We start from the raw sequence: 20883 nt of genomic DNA on the forward strand, positions 1-20883 counted from the left end.
GAAATATGTAAAACAGTTGAAAAATATTTTGCACTACATTCATGAATGTGAAGATTCAGCATTCATTCAAACTTCTTTCAAGCTTGCTTCCTTATCCTATAAATCTTAAAAAGTTAAATACTATCAATACATTTCCAGACATGCAGTTAGGGTTCTAGAGGTAAATGATTTCTGCCAATTAGATACGTACATTTAAGTAAAATTTGGAAGGTAGAAGTAAGGCAAAAGCCTTCTTCCTGCTACTTTGTTTTTTGGTTGGTAGGCATCATGGAGATGAAGATAATATTTACTATTTTCTGCAAGAACTTTCTTTTTTTTTTTTGCAACAGCTTTCTAAAGCAGTCATTTGCTTTGAGTACTTGTTTATTCTTGAATTGTAGCTACCGTAGTGTGTTCTTAACATCAATAACTCCAGTTGTGGGGTCCTGATTCTCCATCATCCTGATGGGTGGAGACAGTGGTAGTAGCTCCCTTAACTGCCCAGTTTGGCAGTATTATCCTGGGACTCATTTCTGACAGTCCACTCCTCCAGCCCTTTAAACAAGTTTCTAAACACCAATTCCCCATATTAAATCCCTATATATTTAAAATAGCCAGATCTATTTCCAGCAACTGAATGCAGACTCATACAATAATGAGTAAAGATAAATAAGCTTCCCAAATTAATCTACACAATCAATCCCAATTTAAAAATTTTAAATAATTGAACAAAATCTAAAGTATATATGGAATAAAGGTCTGCAAATATGTCAACATCAAAAATGAAAAATAATCACCCTACCATATTAAGAATAATGAGTCTACATATTAATAATTGTTGATGCTTGGGTGACGAACCTATGGAGGTTCGTTATATTATTTTTATTTTTATGTACCTGAAGTTTTCTGTAATAATGTAAAAAGAATATTCAGTCTGATGTTCAAAAAGTTGGAATTATAGGGCTTCCCTGGTGGCGCAGTGGTTGAGAGTCCGCCTGCCGATGCAGGGGATGTGGGTTCGTGCCCCGGTCCGGGAGGATCCCACATGCCACGGAGCGGCTGGGCCCGTGAGCCACGGCCGCTGAGCCTGCGCGTCTGGAGCCTGTGCTCCGCAGCAGGAGAGGCCACGGCAGTGAGAGGCCCGCGTACCACCAAAAAAAAAAAAAAAAAAAAAAAGTTGGAATTATAATTTGAGGACTTATCAAAATGAAGATAATATTTACAGTCATGGGATAAGATGAAACCATTTAGGGAGAATACAGATAGAAAAGAACATAGGACTAAGATGTGAGCATCTCTAATATTTAGAAGTTGGAGGAAGAAGATAAAGCAAAGTAGACTGAAGAGATGCCAGTAAAGTAAAAGGAAACCAGGAGGTGAGATATTCTGGAAACTTAGAGAAGAAAATGTTTCAAAAATGTGGAAGGGCCAAGTATGTCAAATACTGCCTAAAATGAGAACTAAGAATTTGTCTCTGGATTTGCCAAGATGGAGGTTTAGACAATTTGGGGAGAAATTTTGCTATAAAGAGGAGTGCAAAAATTAAGTAGTGGCTGGAGGGGAATAGAAGTCAAAATTTTTTTTGTTTTGCTCTCTTTTAAGATACCTGATACTAAGGCATATTCAGTGCACTGGCAGAATGATCTAGTTGAAAAGGGGAAAAGAGATATAGGAGGGAAACAATAACAGAAGAACCAAGGTCCTGAATGAAATAAACAAGTAGAGAGACTATTTCTTTCATGTGTAACAGGAGGGAAGGCAATATCTATAGGTTCAGATGCATATAGATGGATAGACTTGGTGGAGGGAAGATGAGATTGAGTGTGTCTATTTTCACACCTTTAACTCTCTAAGCCTCAGTTCCCTCACCACTAATATGGAAAGTACCTATCTCATAAGATTTCTGTGAGAATTCAACAATCAAGGAGCCAACACTCAATATTAACCCAGTAGAAAATTGTTATGAAGACTCCTAGTTCAACAATTCTCAATTCTCCATCAACTCAACAAAATTATCAACCTCTCCTTTTCCATTTAATAAAATACCACAACTAAAATGAGTATGATGGGGACTTCCCTAGTGGCGCTGTGGTTAAGAATCTGCCTACCAATGAAGGGGACATGGGTTTGAGCCCTGATCCAGGGAGATCCCACATGCTGTGGAGCAACTAAGCCTGTGCGCCACAGCTACTGAGCCTGCTCTCTAGAGCCCAGGAGCCACAACTACTGAAGCCTGCGTGCCTACAGACTGTGCCCCGCAACAAGAGAAGCCACCGCAATGAGAAGCCAGCGCACCACAACTAAGAGTAGCCCCCGCTCACTGCAACTACAGAAAGCACGCGTGCGGCAATGAAGATCTAACACAGCCAAAAATAAATTTATAGTAAAATAAAATTGATTAAAAAAATAGCTCATTCCTTTAAAAGAAATGAGTATGATGGATGTAACTTAATGGTGTTGGGGATGTCAGAGAAAGCTTTCCTTAGACACTTAAACTAAGAGCTAGATGAAGTATAGATGTTAACTTTATAAAGGTGGGGATGCTAGAAGAAGAGTTTAAGAAGGTTTAGAAACATAAAAGAAAAAAAAAATCCATTGTGGCTATCAGTCAAGGGGCCAGAAAATGAAGCAACTAAAAGCACAGGAGGGCTTCCCTGGTGGCACAGTGGTTGAGAGTCCGCCTGCTGATGCAGGGGACACGAGTTCGTGCCCCAGTCCGGGAAGATCCCACATGCCGCGGAGCGCCTAGGCCTGTGAGCCATGGCCGCTGAGCCTGTGCGTCCGGAGTCTGTGCTCCGCAACCGGAGAGGCCACAACAGTAAGAGGCCCGCGTACCGGAAAAAAAAAGTACAGGAACATTTATACTCAGTGATCTCCAATACCTCTTGTGTGGGTCAGAATGGGGCTCTTAAGAAATAAACATAATATAAAATATATATTTTAGCTCTTACTGAAGCAGAATCAAGTCCAACTGAGAGGTGAAAACAATTCATGGACGTTAATTAGACCATAAACCATAAACCAAGGGGGACTGCACATTTCCCCTTTCTTGCCTACTTGCTCTATTGACAAAGGCCAGGTTGAGTGCTGAGTAAATGATTCTTAGGTTTGTTCAAGCTCAGTAGTAAAGTGTGGGAGCCAGCTAACCATATTTGTCATAGACATTGGGAGCACATAGGAAATGGTAATGTGAGTTACTCTTTTGCCATCACTGAGCTAAGATGGCAACTTAGTAGCTATTTTCTCAGGGGGTGGGGGAGGAATCCCTTCAGTTATTTCTTTTAAAAGACTGGTATGTAAATATTAGCAGAATCAGAATTTCCTGACCACTCACAAAATAACCAGGAGTCAGAATCAAAATTTTCTTTTCGTACTATTAGGGAATCTCTCATGATTTCAACACAATGAAAGTTTTAAAAATTACAAAAGAACAAGAGTAAAGTGAAACCAAAGGAAAGTTAAAACCTGGAACATTTCCTGAAAACAGGTGAAGAAAATCAGGTGGCCGGTTACTTAAGTAGAAACCTGTGTTTATGCAAATACTCAGAAAACCTCACAGGACTAGGAAGTTTCAAATGCCATCAGTATAACATGGAGGAAGGGGGGAAAATTGTTCCTGAACAAAGATATACTTTCAAAAAGAGGGGTATTTCTATATATTTTGTAATATTCCTACAGCACAGTCATTTTGACCCTTATTGTTAAAACAGTGACCCCCAGAGCCTAATAGTACAAACTCCCTTTTCTGTAATAAACTTGACTCATATTTAATAATAGAAGCAACATTGTTTTTTGAGAAAGTATCAACTATTACAAGTATCCTAAAAAGCAACACAGCGGTCCTCATCAGTTATTTTCCTAAAGAGGTCACAATCCTAACAAATTCACATTAGATAAGTATTCAAAAACAAAAACATTAATCTTAATTGGGGAGAAATCTGCACCTAGACAAGTTTTCTTGCTTTATGTAAACTGTATTGTCTCTAGCTTAGATTTCCGACTCACTTTTTAATATGCAAACGCTTTTCATAGCTAAGACACAAAAAGGCTGATCAGGAAGCATTCTGATTTAAATTGCCATTTTTAATATCGGTTGTTTTAAGATTGTCTTAAAGCTTGTCCTAGTGTTTAGAAAATTTTAACTCACATCAGTTTAGCCTCCCCAAACACACCGGACACAAATTCTCCTTTGATTGAATTACTCACCTAAGAGGTAAAGTTTGTTCAACTGTGAATCGCTAATTGTCAAATCCATACCAACTGGTATCAAGGAGTCCACTTTTTGTCTAAGACACAAAAGAAATAAGGTAATCACGGTCACGGGTCTAAGGTGGTTAGCCACCTGCTAAAATGCAGACTACCTGGTCCCATCTCCAGTCAGACTGAGTCGCTGAGAGGTGGGGCTCAGGTCTGCATTCTGAACACGCTCCCCAGAAATTCTGAACCATGGTCCCGCAACCAACCAAACCACCTAATCTGTGAAAGCTAAATTAGCTTCGTTTTTTACAAAACGTCTTGGTAAAGGCTCATTCGGGCCAAAGGGGAAATTCGAAAACATTCCGATGATCGCTACAATCTACACCTCCCAGCGAATGGAGGGGTGAGCACACTCTAGGCTCCCCGATCGTTTCCGCAAACGTGAACAGGCCCTTTCTTCTGAGGATGAAGAACTTGGGGATAGGGGCCCTGAGACAGGACCGACTTACTCAACCCTAACTGTGCAAAGAACCGTGCTCTCTGACCCTTCCACAGCCTTTCCCAGGGTCACTCGCGGTGCTTCCAGCCCAGTCTTTCGTTCAGTCTCCACCCTGCCAGCGCTGGACCACGAGAGGACGGGAGACTGTCACAAACGCGGCGACCGGAGGCCGCGCGTGCGCAGCCAGCCGCTGAGCTCGCGGCGAAGTCCGTTTCCTGACTTTTAGAGGAAGTGGCGTTGCGTCACTTCCGGCTTCCCTCTAGCTGCCATCTTGCGTCCCCGCGTGTGTGCGCCTTATCTCAGCTGGTCTGCCCGAGACCCCCCTGAGCGCCAACCCTAGTCCCCCGCGCGGCCCCATTTCCGCTCCAACAAGGTACAAAAAGGCTTTGGACGCCGGCGTGGGAGGAGGACGGGAACGGGGGCGGGAAGTGCCCGGAAGGAGCGAGACAGGGAGGGACAGGGCTGAGGAGAGGAAGGCGATGCGACGGACAGGCGCACCCACTCAGGCTGACTCTCGGGGTCGAGGTCGGGCCAGGGGCGGCTGCCCTGGGGGCGAGGCGACGCCGTCTCTTCCTCCACCTCGCGGCGGAACCCGAGGACAGGAGCCTCAGGTACCGCGAGGCTTGCGGAAAGTGGCCGGGCCGGGCAGGCCCTGGCTAGGCCGAGGCAAGGCCAGGCCGGGGCCGGGGGGTGGGAGGCGCTGACCAGCTGTGGGTTAGAGCCCTTTTTCTGGGCCTTTAAAGAGCGGGGGAGGGGTAGGAAAGCGGGTGCTCTTTGGGCTCCCTCAGAACTGAAGTTCGGGAGCTTGGCGGGGTGGATTCGGGATCCAGGCCTCGGCCTGTGTAGGACGTTTATTCCGCTGGTGTCTTGGGAAATAACGAGCGTGGAATGCTAGAGTGAACTAGATCTTTCCTCGCTGAGGGTTTCCTGTTTTTCTAGATGAAAGAAACTATCATGAACCAGGAGAAACTCGCCAAACTGCAGGCACAAGTGCGCATTGGTGGGAAAGTAAGTTTTACTAGCGTTGGGGGTTTTGGGTTTGGGGTTTTTTTTTTTTTTTTTTGAAGTTTTATGGTTTAGGTTTTTTTCTCCTTTGTATTTTTAATAGAATTGGCTTGTCACTTTGTCTCTAGAGGGCATTTCACAGAGCTTGCAAATCGTTATGAAGGGAGTGGCAAGGGATTAAATTAGGTGTACAGTGTAGTGTATCAGTGAGACGTGTAGGTTGTAAATTAGAAGAAAAAAATGCAAGCGAAGAGACAAAGAGAGCACTTAAACTGCAAACTGCTTTTATGTAGATGTTTTCAGTGTTACAGTATTTTAAGTAGAACAGAAGTGTTTCCTAATTTAATTAGAAAGAAAATGTCATTTTGGTTAGATCATCACGTGACCCTTAATACCCTTGACTTGTCTTGTCATTGGCTTTATAATCTAAGTTGTATACAGTCAGTGCTTGATTTTTATTTTATTTTTTTAATAACTAAGCTAACTGGATCCAAGTTTCAACTATCTTTTCAACTTTAGTTTATGGTTGTGGATAATTGTGGTACTTAATAGTTGGAAGTTCATGCCTCTTGTAAGTTAGAAGTTCATGCCTCCTGTAAATTAAGACCTTTTGTAATCTTTTCTTCGCTAAATACAACCCAGGGTAGTTGTGTATTTTCTAGGATGTTTGAAGATGTCATTCTTATAGGTACATTTTTTAAATTTAAGAGCAATGACTGTGGATTTGGAAATATTACCTGAGCAGATACCATTCCATTTTTGCTTTGTAATTACACTGAAACTGAGGGAATGAGAGTGATTGACGGGTGGGTTTTTAAATGATCGGTTTTTGTTTAATTGATCTTTCCTGGTGGCTGTTGGTCCCCTTCAAGGGGATTCTTTTTTGAACTTGGTAAGTTTTAGGTTCTCTAATTTGCTTAAGTCAGATGTGCACTCTAGCAGAGGTCTACCTAGTTGTATTTTATCTTGTGTTAGCACATTCCTAGTATTTAACAAGGTGTGGTAGCGTGTTGAAACAGAGCGTGTCTTTACTTGGTAAAACTTGTAAAGCTTCCATGCTTCAAGTTTATTATCTATTAGTTTTTCTCACTTCAAGCGTTTACCTTCAAGTACAGTCTACTGCAAAATAGCCAAAACTTGCACTTAGACTTAAGTAATAAGATGTATATGTGTTAGTTACTGGATTTTGCCAGAAGTGAAAGTATCCTGATTCCCCCCATGCCCCCAAGCTGGTTTTCAAGATCTACACCTACCCATTAACAGCAGTAGGTATTTCTTGTCCTTTTTAGCAATTGTTATAAGCTAGGTGTGGCCTTCAGGTGCCAGGAAAACTCATATTCCTTGTGGGTCAGTGTTTGGGTGCTCTTATATTGGTATTTTTAACTATCATTCCTTTCAGTGCAGGTTTCAGAAGGAGTCATTTGAATAATGTGCTTGTGTGCCTTCTTTTTGTTGTTACGCTGATCATTAGTCTTTAACTTGTGAGTGACATCATTCTAGGGTAAAGGAAAGTCAAGGTTTTCTAGGATTCTTAAGGCTGATGAAGGATTAAACTTTGTTTAGTTAATGTAGGAACTATTTCTGTCATTGTAATACGGAAACATTTTCTTCACGTTTTAAGAAACCTACTTTGGAAATTGAAATTAGATGAGTTAGTGTTGCCTTAGAGAAATCTGAAAGCGTTAGGTACTTTTTAGGTAAATGCTATGAAAGCCCTTTATTTCAGTAAAAATTGAGTGTAAAGTGTATGAAACCTGTAGAATGTGGGCTGGTTTTGTTTTTAGAATCTTATAGTAGTTCTTTGGAATGTGTTTTAGAGAGGATTCTTTGGAAACCCGGTATCTACATCGCTTCAAGATGATCTTTATTAAAGGTTTTTGGGGGTGTTTGGTAACCAGTATTTTTTGTAGCTATTGATATTTTTTTCACTTAAACTATGATTTGTTTAAGCCTTTACTATTGCTGGATCCTGAGAGTATAAAATTTAAGAAGTTTAAAGTCCTTAGAGGGGGACTTTAATGCTAGTAGGGGAGATAGGCATCTTAAAAAAAAAACAAAATGAAACAAAAACCCCTTTTCGCAGTGTAATATACATAGTGGAACAGAAGCATTTTCAAAATACAGAGATGGGAATGATTTGGTTTGGGGGTGTTAATGGCAGTTTAGGGAAGGCACAGAAGAGATGATGGCTTTAGCAGGATTTTAAAAGGATGAATAGGAATTGGTGTGGAGGTTGGGGGAAGGTGAAGTCAGTGGGTGATAGCCTTTCCATGAAGAGCCTTATGTGCTGCATGAATGGATTAGTCTATATGAGAGAGTCCATGAGAGTGTCATTAAAGAGTTTTGAGAAGAGGGAGATTGGAGATTTGGCATATATGTACAAGAGACAAGTTTTCCTGAAGCCTGTATTCTGTTCATTCATTAAGACGTGTGCTTTCAATGAATCAGATACCGTACTCAATACTAGGTCTGTAGCAATAAACAGAATCGAAGCCCTCGAGGACCTTACGTTCTAGTGAGGAAAGACAATAAAATATATTTCTTACAAGTGTTATGAAGAAAAATAAACCTGGATAGATAGAAAATGAATGTGGGAATTACTATTTTTCATTGGGTAGTTGGGGAAGGCCACTCCAATATGGTGACATAAGAACGGAGATCTGTAGTGAGGTAGGGAGCCATGCAGATGTTAGGGGAAGAAGGGAGCAGTATATGCGAAGGCTCCTGTTTGGCCATTTTTTTTTTTTTTTTAAGAAGATGTTGGGGGTAGGAGTTTATTAATTAATTTATTTATTTTTGCTGTGTTGGGTCTTCGTTTCTGTGCAAGGGCTTTCTCTAGTTGCGGCAAGTGGGGGCCACTCTTCATCGCGGTGCGCGGGCCTCTCACTATCGCGGCCTCTCTTGTTGCGGAGCACAGGCTCCAAACATGCAGGCTCAGTAGTTGTGGCTCACGGGCCTAGTTGCTCTGCGGCATGTGGGATCCTCCCAGACCAGGGCTCGAACCCGTGTCCCCTGCATTAGCAGGCAGACTCTCAACTGCTGCGCCACCAGGGAAGCCCCTCTGTTTGGCCTTTTTAAGGAACAGCAAAGAGGTTTATTTGTCTGAAGATGAGTTTACATGTGTGATAGAAGGTGGAGTGTCAAGAGTGGCATAGAGGGGCAGGGCAGATAGTGTAGGGACCTGCTAGGTAAGATAGATTTTACTTCAGATTTTACTATTGGTTGCTGTAGAAGTCTATATATAGACATATTTGTGTCTTATGGTATCTTGTCTATGAATATTAATGGATGTTGATTTTTCTTTAATATCGAAACAGAAAAGGTTAATGGTTCTGGATATGGAGTTTCTAAATGAGGCTTAATTTAGGTTGGCACATGCTCACGTATAGAGCAGATAACGTAAAAAGTAGAACTCTGAAAAGATCATTTCTTTATATCTGACAAAACTAGAAGCTTAGAAGTTATGAAGGATTTTTATTTATTTATTTTTTGTGGTATGCGGGCCTCTCACTGCTGTGGCCTCTCCCGTTGCAGAGCACAGGCTCCGGACGCGCAGGCTCAGCGGCCATGGCTCAGGGGCCTAGCCGCTCCATGGCATGTGAGATCTTCCCGGACTCGGCACGAACCCGTGTCCCCTGCATCGGCAGGCGGACTCTCAACCACTGTGCCACCAGGGAAGCCCTGTGAAGGATTTTTAGACAATTCCTTTCATTGTCTTCTTTTGGCTTCCATCGGTGCCTTAATATGCCTACTCACTGCATAAAAGTTTGTGGTTATGGTAGTTTTCTTACACAGATTGAGAGGTCAGAAAGGAATTAGAAACTGTCCAATTGAAAATGACTCTTGTGGTATAAACATATGCTGTGTTCTTTCCTTTTCTCCCCACTTTAGGGAACTGCTCGCAGAAAGAAGAAGGTGGTTCATAGAACAGCCACAGCAGACGACAAAAAACTTCAGTTCTCTTTAAAGAAGTTAGGGGTAAACAATATCTCTGGTATTGAAGAGGTAAGTGTCAGATTTTATTTCTTTACAAAAATAAGACTTGATTGAAAACTTTAATGTTTGTGCGTTAAATGATTTTTTTGACTACTGCCAACAGAGAATTTCATCTCTCTCTAAAATATGTTTCTATTCTAGTATCAGGGAGATTGCTAAGTGTAAAAGGGATTAGATTGCACTTTCCATTTCAGGCAGAATTTTGCTTGTGCATTATGGTGACATACTATGTTACTTAGCCAGACTTCAGCTTTTGCTTAATACAGTGTTTGGTTTTAAAGGGATTTTGATGAGTGTTGCTAATTTAACAATTTTTTTTTTCTTTTTAGGTGAATATGTTCACAAACCAAGGAACAGTGATCCACTTTAACAACCCTAAAGTTCAGGCATCTCTGGCAGCAAACACTTTCACCATTACAGGCCATGCTGAGACAAAGCAGCTGACAGAAATGCTCCCCAGCATCTTAAACCAGCTTGGCGCAGACAGTCTGACCAGTTTAAGGAGACTGGCTGAAGCTCTGCCCAAACAATGTGAGTTTCCTAGTAGCAGTTTTGCCCAGGGTTACTGAGTTGTCAGTAGATTTCTAAGATTTAGGGTGCACGGTGGATATGAATATTTTTAAATTTGGAAATGCAGACTTTCCTCTAAGAAACATCAATTTTTATACTGATTTTAAGCAGGTGTTTTTAGTGTGTTGTAATATGCTTTGATCATTATACTTGCTTAAGTGAAATGTTTGTTTTCTACTAGCTTTCTGTTTTGGATCAGAGACTAAAAATTGTACCTTTATTAGCTGGAAATGATGAAAATGTTAATTTGCGCCTTTTTTTTTAAAATAACTGACAGTTGAAATATATTTAAATACATTACAAATTATTAAACTTCTTCAGTTGTACAAATTCAGCTGGTATTACCAATAGTCTTTAAGAATTGGCCTCCTGCTATTCTGGTGTTTTTAATTATACTGTAATAAGGATTTTGTTCGGGGCAGAAAATTGTGTGGTTGAATAGGTGTATATCAGGGTATAGCTACTTTATGCTGAAGCTCTCTGATTAAAATTTTGAGGAATGGAAATGTAGAAGTGAGACAGGTTTATTATATGGTCTGCTGTTTAGTCATCCATGTTTTTCTTGAGGTTTGCTCCATCTGCTTTAATCAATTTGTGTGTGTGGCTGTTTTTTGTTTGTTTGTTTGTTTTGTCATGCCGAAAGGCCTAAGAGGTTCTAGAAAGTCTTAGGCTTTCAGAGGTAGGCTTTTGAAGGATTCCACTGAAAATTGTACAGTGCTAGTACTGTGAGGTCTCAGCTGTCAAGTGTAGTTCACTTTCTTGTGTAATAAAAGGAAAGTGGAGGCTTACCAGTCAAAGGTACTTTTAATTTTTTGATTATTTTATTTTCACTTCAGTAAAGGTTTTTTGGTATGTGGGTTTACCTGTACCATGTTGTAGGTGAGAGGGATTGAAAGGAGAATGGGTTTGGAATTTGGTGTGTTGGCTGGTACTAGTATTCTAGCTCATTTGTAGACGTCAGACTATCATGCTATTGCTAGTACTGTAAAAGAAATCCCAAATGTCACCATAAGCATAAGTTGTAACAACACTTGACCATTCACCTGTTGTTCTTTTGGTTAGTGTTCATTGAACATTTATATTTCCTTTCACAGCTGTGGATGGAAAAGCACCACTTGCTACTGGAGAGGACGATGATGATGAAGTTCCAGGTAGGAACTTTCACTTGTGGTTAAACTAGAGAATCTTAGCAAGGGAGAATGAAGAATCTTTGTACTATAGGAAAGATTACCTTAGGCCAGGGGCTGGGGAGGTATGTGAAATAGGGTAAAGTGGGGCAAAGGGAGAATGAGAAAAATAATGCAGTGTTAGTCACCTGGGATTTAGGTTTGTAGGCTTGATTTTTCTCTGTTTGGGATCCCAAGAAGGTATCTAACCTTAAATATTGTGTAAATAGATACGTGTGTAGTAACCTAAATATAATAGGTACTTGCAGATCACAAATGACCCTCGTTTCCTACTTTGAGATCCATAAATGTATGAGAAGGCATGGAGAAGTTGTAGAAATATCTTCTATATAATCATTCTGAAATCAGCAGAAAAACTCCTTTGGCAATCATGAGGCATTTTTCTGTTACTGGATAATTTATTTTGCTGTAAAACAGATATTGGGCAGTAGACTCCCTAGACTCAGAAATATTTCCACATTGCATAGACAGGTATCCTCAGGAATCCAGGAAAACTTCAAATTGTGTGTCATGGTATTCTTTGATTCTGTCCCCCATATGACTAATATTACTTAACTGTAATTCTTGGAATGGGGCAGGAATGGGTGGGACATATACATATTCTTTAAGCATTATATTTATGTCATTGGCAAGTTAATAATTTTCCTCTTTCCCTTGTATTAATTATATGCCAAAATATACACTTCAAAATATGCCAAATGAGTAGTGGTCTCATTAGAAATAAAAACAGGTGTCTAAATTTATATCCTAATTTAACTGTAGGATATATTTTGAGAGCATTTCCCTATCTTCTTTTTAAGACCTGATGATTATTTTTATAGACTTGGCTTTTTTTTCTGAGTTTTTACTTTTTTTTTTTGTTGTTCCTTTTCCTAGATCTTGTGGAGAATTTTGATGAGGCTTCCAAAAATGAAGCAAACTGAATTGAGTCAACTTCTGAAGAAGATAAATCTTGAAGAAGTTACTGGGAGCTGCTATTTTATATTATGACTGCTTTTTAAAATTTTGTTTATGGATCTGATAAAATCTAGATCTCTAATATTTTTAAGCCAAGCCCCTGGACACTGCAGCTCTTTTCAGTTTTTGCTTATATACAATTCATTCTTTGCAGCTAATTAAGCTGAGGAAGCCTGGGAATAAAGTTTGAAACAAAGATTAATAAAGTTCTTTGCTTAGTATACGGTTTTATATTTTATTTCATTGATACTGATTTCTACACAGAAAGCAAAATTGTTTATAGAAAGCTAATCATGGCATGTAATATGACTGGTAATCATGGATGGAATCTGATTAAAGATTTAAAATGACAGTATAAGTATCAAAGGTGGTTTAAAGTTCTTATGTCTGAAAACTTCTTTCTCCAGCAGGCCTCAGAGCTTCCATAGTTTGTGATGGGTGTAATTATGAGACTAGTATATTCCTTCGTGGGTAAGCAAGGAGTTTTTTTCTCTTAATATTGTCTATATTGTAAACATACACTGAGTGCCGTTTATGTATTATAGCACTTAATTTTCTCTCATTTAATTCTCAATCTATGAAGTAGGGACTAGTAACTCCATTTTGTAGATATAACCGAGGTTACATCAAAAAAGTTAAAGTAGTTATTAATCTCTTAACTCCATTCTGTGTAGTGTATTCTCTAAGATACCTGAAAAAATGTAGTGTTTGTGTTAGGAATGTCACCTTATCTTCCTTAAGTGATAACACTTTAAATGAATAGGACTACTTTTTTCTTTAAAATTGTTTTTGTTACTTTTTAAGTTAACTAATATTGACATGCGTGTATACAGTTGTAAGAATTTTAACACGTAATATGACTGCCACCAGAGTCAGAATACTGAACAGTTCCATTACCCCAGAAAATTTTCTCAATGTAGGGCTACTTTTAAAAAATTGTATTAGCAATCATAATGCCTTAGGTTCTGCTTGCAATAATAAGAATTCATTTAAGTTTTCATACTAATTGGAGAGTACCTTTTGAAGGTACTATACAGCTATATCTAAAAGTTAACTGTTAACTCAAAAATGAGATGCTGTGCAAAAAATATTTGCACATCTTAACATTGTATTATTTTCTTCGAAGGATGTATATCAGTTCTGTTAAGGTATACTGCTACAGTAAGCAGGACTAAAGTCTCAGTGGTTTACAAAATTAGGAAACAAGTACATGTCTCCAGACTACTGTGGGTTAGGTTGGGCTGTGCTACATACTCACTCCAGGTCCCAGACTGATGGAGCAACCACTATTTGGGACACTCAGTTTCCTGGCAGAGTGAGAAGATGGTGGGTCACCTGCTGGCTCTTAAAGTGATACAAGTATCACTTCTTGTATGTAACTGGCCAAGGCAAGTGGAGTGGCTTACCTGGAGGGCAGGGGGTTTGGAAGGCTTGGAGTAGGGCCTGAGGATTTGCATATCTGATAAGCTCCCAGGTGATGCTAGTGCATTTCCACTGGTGATGCTTCCTTTGAGCAGCACAATTAGAGATGTTCTCAACTCATCCCAACAGATTGCAGTGACAGAGGCTGACTTGAGCATGTGAAGATGGCCGCTGTCTGAATATCCTGATAGTTATTTGCCTTAGATCTGTATAGGAAAGGGACTAAATAGAGAAGTGCAATAGATTTCTAGGCTGCTGGCTAAGGTTAGTCCTGTTTTGCCTGTGCTTAGAGACTTTTTTTTCTCCCAACGACCTCTAAAAATATTTCTTTGGTCCATTATTTAAAGGATCTGGTGGTGTGTGTTGGTGGCAATAGACTGGTAAGAAAGGTTTTTCCTGTAACATTTTCAGTATCAAGGTAGGCAGGGTTATGCTACAGTTAGAAATGACTAGAAACTTTAGTTGCTACAGAGATTTGTTCGTCAGGCTTGATGTTTGTGGTTTGCCTGTGGCTGGGCTCCACTTTACTTCAAGGACAGCCTCTAATCAGAACATTTCCAGTCTCAGGACAAGGAAAAGAGATGGCAAACAGTCAGCTGGCTCTTCAGACTTACGCTGGGAAGTGATACACATCATTAAATTTCGGCAGCCAGAGCAAGTCACATACGTAGTCAAGTCTGATGGCCATGAGGATTGGGGAAGTATAATCCTCCCCCGGAGCAAGATAGCAGATTTTTTTTAAAACAATAATATAATCTACCATATCCTTATAATTTTTCTTAAGTTGCCCACAATTCCTGTGTTTATTAAGCACTGTATAACTCATTTTATATCATCTTACTGATTGTCATAACAATCTCCCCCAAAGAGCCACATTATGCAGATAAGGAAACCCTTAAAACATACCCCTTAAGTGGTAGAGCGAGATTCAAACCCAGGTCTGCTGTTTTGATCTCAGTACCTACTGGAAAGAATTTCAGGTCCTGGCAGGCTGGAGGGGCAGATGATTCTAGTCTGGTTGATCTTTTGGCTGTTGTCCCAATTTGCTGGCTGTTGTCCACTGCTTTGAAGACTAGCCCCCAACTTACTTTCAGCTGGATCTGAACCAGGGTTACCCTAATGAAGAGATGGACATCGATTATGAACTGAGGATTCTAAGGATTAATACTCTTTATTTGTTGAACTAACCCGCCTGGAGTACACTTGTGTCATCCGCATTATAACCCTGTGTTGTAAGGGCAGAAAGCTACATTCTAAAATTTGGAAACAAGTTTAAAAAAAAAAATGGGTCAGAGGTCACTGACAGGTCTGAATTCTACCAATCATTTTTTTCTCTATTCCATAACACTGGATTTGTGCTTTGGTAGCTCTCCCTACCCCACCCCACCCCTTTAAGATACATATGTTGTTGGGAGAGAAATCTTAAGGGGACTAATAACAGTTTTTAGCCTTTCCAAAACAATAGTTAGAAAAGTCTTCTATTCACATAAATTTTCATGACTCCAATCAGCACAGTCTTGACTGCCATCTTTGCAGCGAGTTCTGGGAATGCAGGCACAGTCGGCAAAGAAAACAGTATCACATCTGTAGCCTGAACACTTTGGGCACTGTGAAACTAGACAATTTTATTTATTTTTAAAACCATAACTGTTAAAATGTCAAGGTGAACTGGAAAAGATACTATTGGAAAAAAAATAGCCATTTGGATTTTTAAAATAGGGAAGACTGTCCAAGAGGAATATTGCAGATGTTTATTAAAGATTCTACATATTTGGGTGAAAGAATTTGTACTCTGAAAAACCAAGAAGAGTACTGTCTCTCTCCATCAGCCTGAGAATAAACATACTGACACACTACATAAACAAGGAAAGGTCCGTATGAGTTTATACGTTCAATAAGCAAGGAAGAGAATCAGTATTTGGTAATTGGCAGCTAGCAAGAAAGATCTGTTTATACTTCTAGTCTTTTCTTGTCAACACATTGTTAGATAACATGCAACTCGTAGGAAGCATTTCTATTTCTACCTTCCATGAGGACTAGACAAAAGGCAGGATATGATCTATTTAGTGTACTTTATTTCCGATGGGTCATTTACATCGTTGATTGGGGCCATGTGGTATTGGAATCGTATCTACCACCATGGTTTTAGAATAATCCAGTTTACCAGACTGTAAAGTGATCGGGGTGCTGCACAGTGTTAAACCACCATAGAGAACACTGTGAAAGGCAGAGAGGAGAGTGGAGGAGAAAGGGCAAAAGGTTAAATAACAACAACAAAAAGTCTTTGAAAGTCAAAGCATTCAACGGACTTTTTTTTGATCTTTACTAAAATTTCCAAAGAAATCAAACAATTTTGGTAACAGACAAAAATTGTTCGTCAAGGTTAATCTTTGTTAATCTTTGCAAATCTGGCTTTATTTGCTTCTTAGCTAGAGAACTCACCTACTTTAAATATGCAAACTATTGGAAGTGATAGAATTGCTTAACTGTGAATGAAAATATCCTTAGGAAGGTTTCTAAGCATGAGTTAATTTATGTGGCTGAAATGTAAGGGTAGCAACTCCAAGAACCCATTAAAACATTAATTACATATTTTCATCTTTACCTGATTCATCTGAACAATCCCCACAGTCGTTTCTTGTGTCACACACCTTGTCCACGTATGTCCAAGTCTTCTGGTTGGGACACTTGAATATCAAGTTTTGTGAGAGGCTGCTGGGCATTTGGCCTGTATAGACAACGGCATTATTTCTCATAGAAACATTCGTTCATTGATAATGTTTTAATTATAATTCTGAATTTTAGATATTAGTTGCTGGTGACTGCTTTTTAATTTGGATTGTTTGTCCACCTCAGCACAATATGTAGCAGACTCATCTTCACCGTGACTGCAGTCCAGCCTGCCGTTACAGAGCAGGGAGGGTGGCAAGCAAGTAGAGCGGTCCTCACACAAGAAGCCCAGTCGCTGTGAAGCTGTTTTAAACAGTCGATATGACAAATTGGAAGATTTATAAGACAAATACTGGATGTTGACCTATGCACCTGTGACTATGAACATCAAGCCCTAATAATAGAATAACCTGCTTTTAATAATCCACTTTCTTCTTCCCCCTTTTGCTTCTTTCTGTTGTTCTTTTTCCCATGATTTCCTCTCCTCCCTTTCTTTCTTTTTCTCCCCTGTGCTCCCAAACTCTCTAGGCCGACTTAGCTTGCATTTCTTGCAATGCCAGTGGCCTTTGGGTAAACAAGTATGTACTCACTCCTGCCTGAGAAGGAAGGTGACCAGGAGGGGGCAACAAGCCTGGTATGTGCTTTGAGCTTCTCCACACATTGGTTCTGTGTATCTGTGATTTTCTCTCTGTGCTTTTCTTAGCTAGAAATGAGAGCAAAGATAAATTGCTACACCAACCTCTAGGGGACACTGTGGGCTAAATTGAAACATGTTTAAGTGGAATGAATCTACTAAAAAATGTGTGGGAGTTTACCAGAATAATGTGATGATATTTTTAAAGACATGTAAGTACTGTAAAATTTTGATGGAAGTTAAGAGGTAAATAGCAGATTGGTAACACATATCTCAAATATTTACACGTATTTACACCTGAAATAATGTATCGCCAGAAAATTCTGGTTTGGTGTGTGTAGTGGTAAACAGGAAATATTTTAAATACCTGGGTTAGAGTTGGTGAGGGCTTGGGGAAGGTGCGTTTTGTATCTTGAAAGTTTTATAGTTGGAATAAAGGTGCGTTTTGCATCTTAAAGTTTTATAGTTGGAATAAAGTTAAAAGTTTATATAGTTTTACAGGTAACACTACTGTGTGTATCCCTTAATCCATGAGGTTTATATAGTTTTATAGGTAACACTAATGTGTGTATGTATCCCTTAATCCATGAGGTGCTTGGACTGTGATTGTGGCTGGTTTCACTCAAATTGCTAACAGTATTTATTACCCCACTCAACCTCATTTAACACTGAACGATATGCTCTCCTGTATTGTTCACCACTGTATCTCTGGTCTCCCTAAATATGGCAGAAACTCCTTGCAGATAGAAACCATATCCTGTGTAAGCTTCAGAGTTGGGTAGACCTGGAATGGAACCCCTGGTTTGTCGATTTTCCAGCTGTATGATCCTGGGCAAGTCACCTAACTTCCCTGAGTCTCTGTTCTTAATGGTTATGACAACCACTGCCTCTCAAGGTTGTTGAAAAGAATGGAGTAAAGATGAGATGTGTTAGGTGTCCAGAGCAATGGTTGGCACATAGCACGTGCCAACCATCAATTATCAGTGGACTCACTCCATATCACCCATATCAGGAGACTCACTCATTTTGGAAATACATGGTGGATAAATATACTCTTGCTGGTTGAGTGAATTATTGACAGATCCATCACCTAGGGAAGAGACATACTTGCAGGTTTTACAGGTATCCCAAAGGTGATCCCAAGACTGATCACAGCAGCCATCACTCTGAGCACAAGAAAAGCCATGCAGGAAATCCAGAGACACTGCCTCGTGGGAGGCCAGCATTGCTCTATCACAACAAAACACACAGACACAGAGGAGGACAAGTCATCTTGGGGCAGAGGCTCGGGCTGGGGGTATGGTGTAAATTAGCCAGCTGTTGTCCATGTTTATCTCAGTGTGAAAGGCAGGAGACAACATTCAGGACTTTAAATGTGTGCTTTGAGTTGTAGTGGTGCTTTTCCTGTCTAGTATCTAATTCAGTTTCTGAGCAACAGGCCTTTTGATGAATGGGTGTTGGTCCGTCGGTTGTAAATGAAGCTTTAAAATGAAGGAACAGGGCCAGTGAGATGGAGTGACTTCTGAGGTTTATGCTGAGATAAGGGGAACTGTCTCATCTCACACTCAGGTCTCCTGGTTCCCTATCCAGGGCTGTGGCTACTATGCCAGTGTTTCCCAAAACCTGGCTTTCAGGCTACCTACCTGAGAATCACGGAAGGAAATGCAGATTCCTGGGCTCCCCCCAGACATACAGAATCTCTAGGGGGTGGGGCGGGGGGAGTCTGAATATTTTTTGAGCACCTCAGGTCACTCTTAGACACACCACAGTTTGGGAACACAGCCCTGTGCCAAAGATGAAATGCAGACTTTGGTCTTGGGTTCCGAGCATTCCAAAGGACATTGCTTGCTGGTTCTGGAGTGAGCAGTCCTGGAAGAACAGGAGAGGCAGCTGCCTGACTGGTTTTACTGGCACACCACGAAGAGAAACACTGCTCAGACTACTCTTGATCTTTCCTTAGAGTTCAGCAGCACTGCCTTTTGCAAACAGTGAGACTCACCCTTGATATTTCTGCAGTGACCCATTGGCCAGAGTTCCTGATATCTCTGAGCCTTCTTCTGGGGCCTGAGTCTGCAGTCAAACCCCTTTGTGTGTAAACAGTACATTGTAATAGAAGAGAGACAGGATGGCATCTTTTCATGGGAACCAGTCCTAGACTCCAAGGCTTTTTTTGTCCCTCTGACAAGTATAAACATTATCTCCAACACCTAATAGTGCTTCAGAGTCAACAGCCCTGTCACGTAGCTGTGAACATTCACATTACTGGTGAAGAAACATAGGCTTAAAGAATCTTAGGGTCACAGCCGGTAAGTGGTAGAAGCAAGTGCTGGGACGCAATCAGACACGCCAAGGCTTTTTGCCACTTCACAGAGCTCCACTGAAGATCCTCCCTCAGCTGGGTCACAAACACCAGGAAGCTCTTGCCCCTGAAACCAAATTCTTCTGCTCCTGTGGGGTCAGTGTTACTTTGTCCTTCCCACAGCAGCTACAGCCTTTTAAAATGCTCTCACTCTTTGAAAATCCCCCTCTGGGACTCTATCCTCTGCCTATAATTGGGTATATAGAAGAAAGCTTTACGTAAAAAGATTTTTTATGTAGTCAAATTTGTAATAGGAGATGCTAAATGCTAAACAATGCTAAAACACTTTCAATATTGAAACATCCATTTACTGGACTTCCTTGGTGGTCCAGTGGTTAAGTCTCTGTAAGTCTACTGCAGGGGGCACAGGTTCGATTCCTGGTCTGGGAATCAAGATCCCACATGCAGCGCGGCCAACAAAGACAACAACAAATCTGTTTACTAAAAGTGATCAAATAAGCTACTCACTTTTATATGTGATTGGTTCTCAACTGTGCAAAACAGTCATATAGAAACACTAAGCATTAAAACAAAGGCCAGGAGAGCTACCAGTGGCTGTCTCTGGATTGTGGTTCATTTGTTCATCATTCATTCCTTCAGCAAATATTTATGGAACATCTGTGTTGGGCAGTGTGCTAGGCTCCATAGATACAATGGTGAACAAGACAGATGGATATTGTCTGCCCTCGGTGAGCTGACAGTCTAGAGTACTATGTGATTTTTAGCAGAGAGGGTTTGTGTCAGAAACACAAGGGGCTGCTTTTTAAAAATTCATATATCGTTGGTTGTTTGGCCTCAGGCAACCCAACACTGGAGCCTACCTGGGTTCTTTGGTGGGGCTAATAACAGACTCTGGGAGGGCTCATGCCAAGGAGTACTTCCCAGAACTTCTGCTGCCAGTGTCCTTGTCCCCGTGGTGAGCCACAGCCACCCCCCGCCTCTGCAGGAGACCCTCCAACACTAGCAGTTCTCTGAAATGTGTGCTGAATACCATTTTGCAAATGAAGAACTGATATGGAAGAAGCTGTCTAAAATTCTTTTTAGAGCTGAAAGCACTTCAGAGATCTCCTGCCCAAGTGGTTTTCAAACTTCTTGTCATGCAATCCCTTTCCTCAAAAGATACAAACCCAAAAAGACTATAAAAGAGAAGCAAGAAGAACTACAATCCTGCAGCCTGTGGAACAAAAACCACATTCACAGAAAGATAGACAAGATGAAAAGGCAGAGGGCTGTACCAGATGAAGGAACAAGATAAAACCCCAGAAAAACAACTAAATGAAGTGGAGATAGACAACCTTCCAGAAAAAGAATTCAGAATAATGATAGTGAAGATGATCCAGGACCTCGGAAAAAGAATGGAGGCAAAGATCGAGAAGATGCAAGAAATGTTTAACAAAGACGTAGAAGA

General features: G+C 40.4%; 1 protein-coding gene and 1 long non-coding RNA gene across 3 annotated transcripts in view; one reads left to right on the forward strand and one right to left on the reverse strand.

Moving 5' to 3' along the window:
- The window catches only part of LOC132597073 (uncharacterized), a 38765-nt gene extending 33930 nt beyond the window's left edge, over nucleotides 1–4835 (reverse strand). The window contains exons 1-2 of the long non-coding RNA XR_009563386.1: nucleotides 4686–4835; nucleotides 4186–4265 (exon numbers count right to left, since the gene is read on the reverse strand). This is a non-coding gene — a long non-coding RNA (uncharacterized lncRNA). The remainder of the gene's footprint in view (nucleotides 1–4185; nucleotides 4266–4685) is intronic.
- A 70-nt stretch (nucleotides 4836–4905) lies between these two features.
- BTF3 (basic transcription factor 3) lies at nucleotides 4906–12611 on the forward strand. 2 transcript variants are annotated; one of them, XM_030845556.3, is made up of 6 exons: nucleotides 4906–5048; nucleotides 5615–5683; nucleotides 9572–9685; nucleotides 10006–10207; nucleotides 11341–11397; nucleotides 12310–12611. In XM_030845556.3, exons 2-6 carry the CDS (start codon nucleotides 5615–5617, stop codon nucleotides 12354–12356), a joined length of 489 nt encoding a protein of 162 aa, XP_030701416.1. In that variant the 5' UTR covers nucleotides 4906–5048; the 3' UTR covers nucleotides 12357–12611. The 2 variants fall into 2 exon arrangements, with proteins under 2 accessions (XP_030701416.1, XP_030701398.1); XM_030845538.3 differs by lacking the exon at nucleotides 4906–5048 and adding an exon at nucleotides 5073–5286.
- The last annotated feature ends 8272 nt before the right edge of the window (nucleotides 12612–20883 follow it).

This window comes from Globicephala melas, chromosome 3 (assembly GCF_963455315.2).
Source record: "Globicephala melas chromosome 3, mGloMel1.2, whole genome shotgun sequence".
Lineage (NCBI taxonomy): Eukaryota > Metazoa > Chordata > Mammalia > Artiodactyla > Delphinidae > Globicephala > Globicephala melas.

Excerpts from the sequence above, each read along its gene's own strand:
- BTF3 (XM_030845538.3), top strand. The coding sequence starts at position 5,155 with ATGCGACGGACAGGCGCACCCACTCAGGCTGACTCTCGGGGTCGAGGT. Across the intron at positions 5,287-5,614 it reads CCCGAGGACAGGAGCCTCAG|ATGAAAGAAACTATCATGAA; the intron begins GTACCGCGAGGC and ends CTGTTTTTCTAG. Across the intron at positions 11,398-12,309 it reads CGATGATGATGAAGTTCCAG|ATCTTGTGGAGAATTTTGAT; the intron begins GTAGGAACTTTC and ends TCCTTTTCCTAG.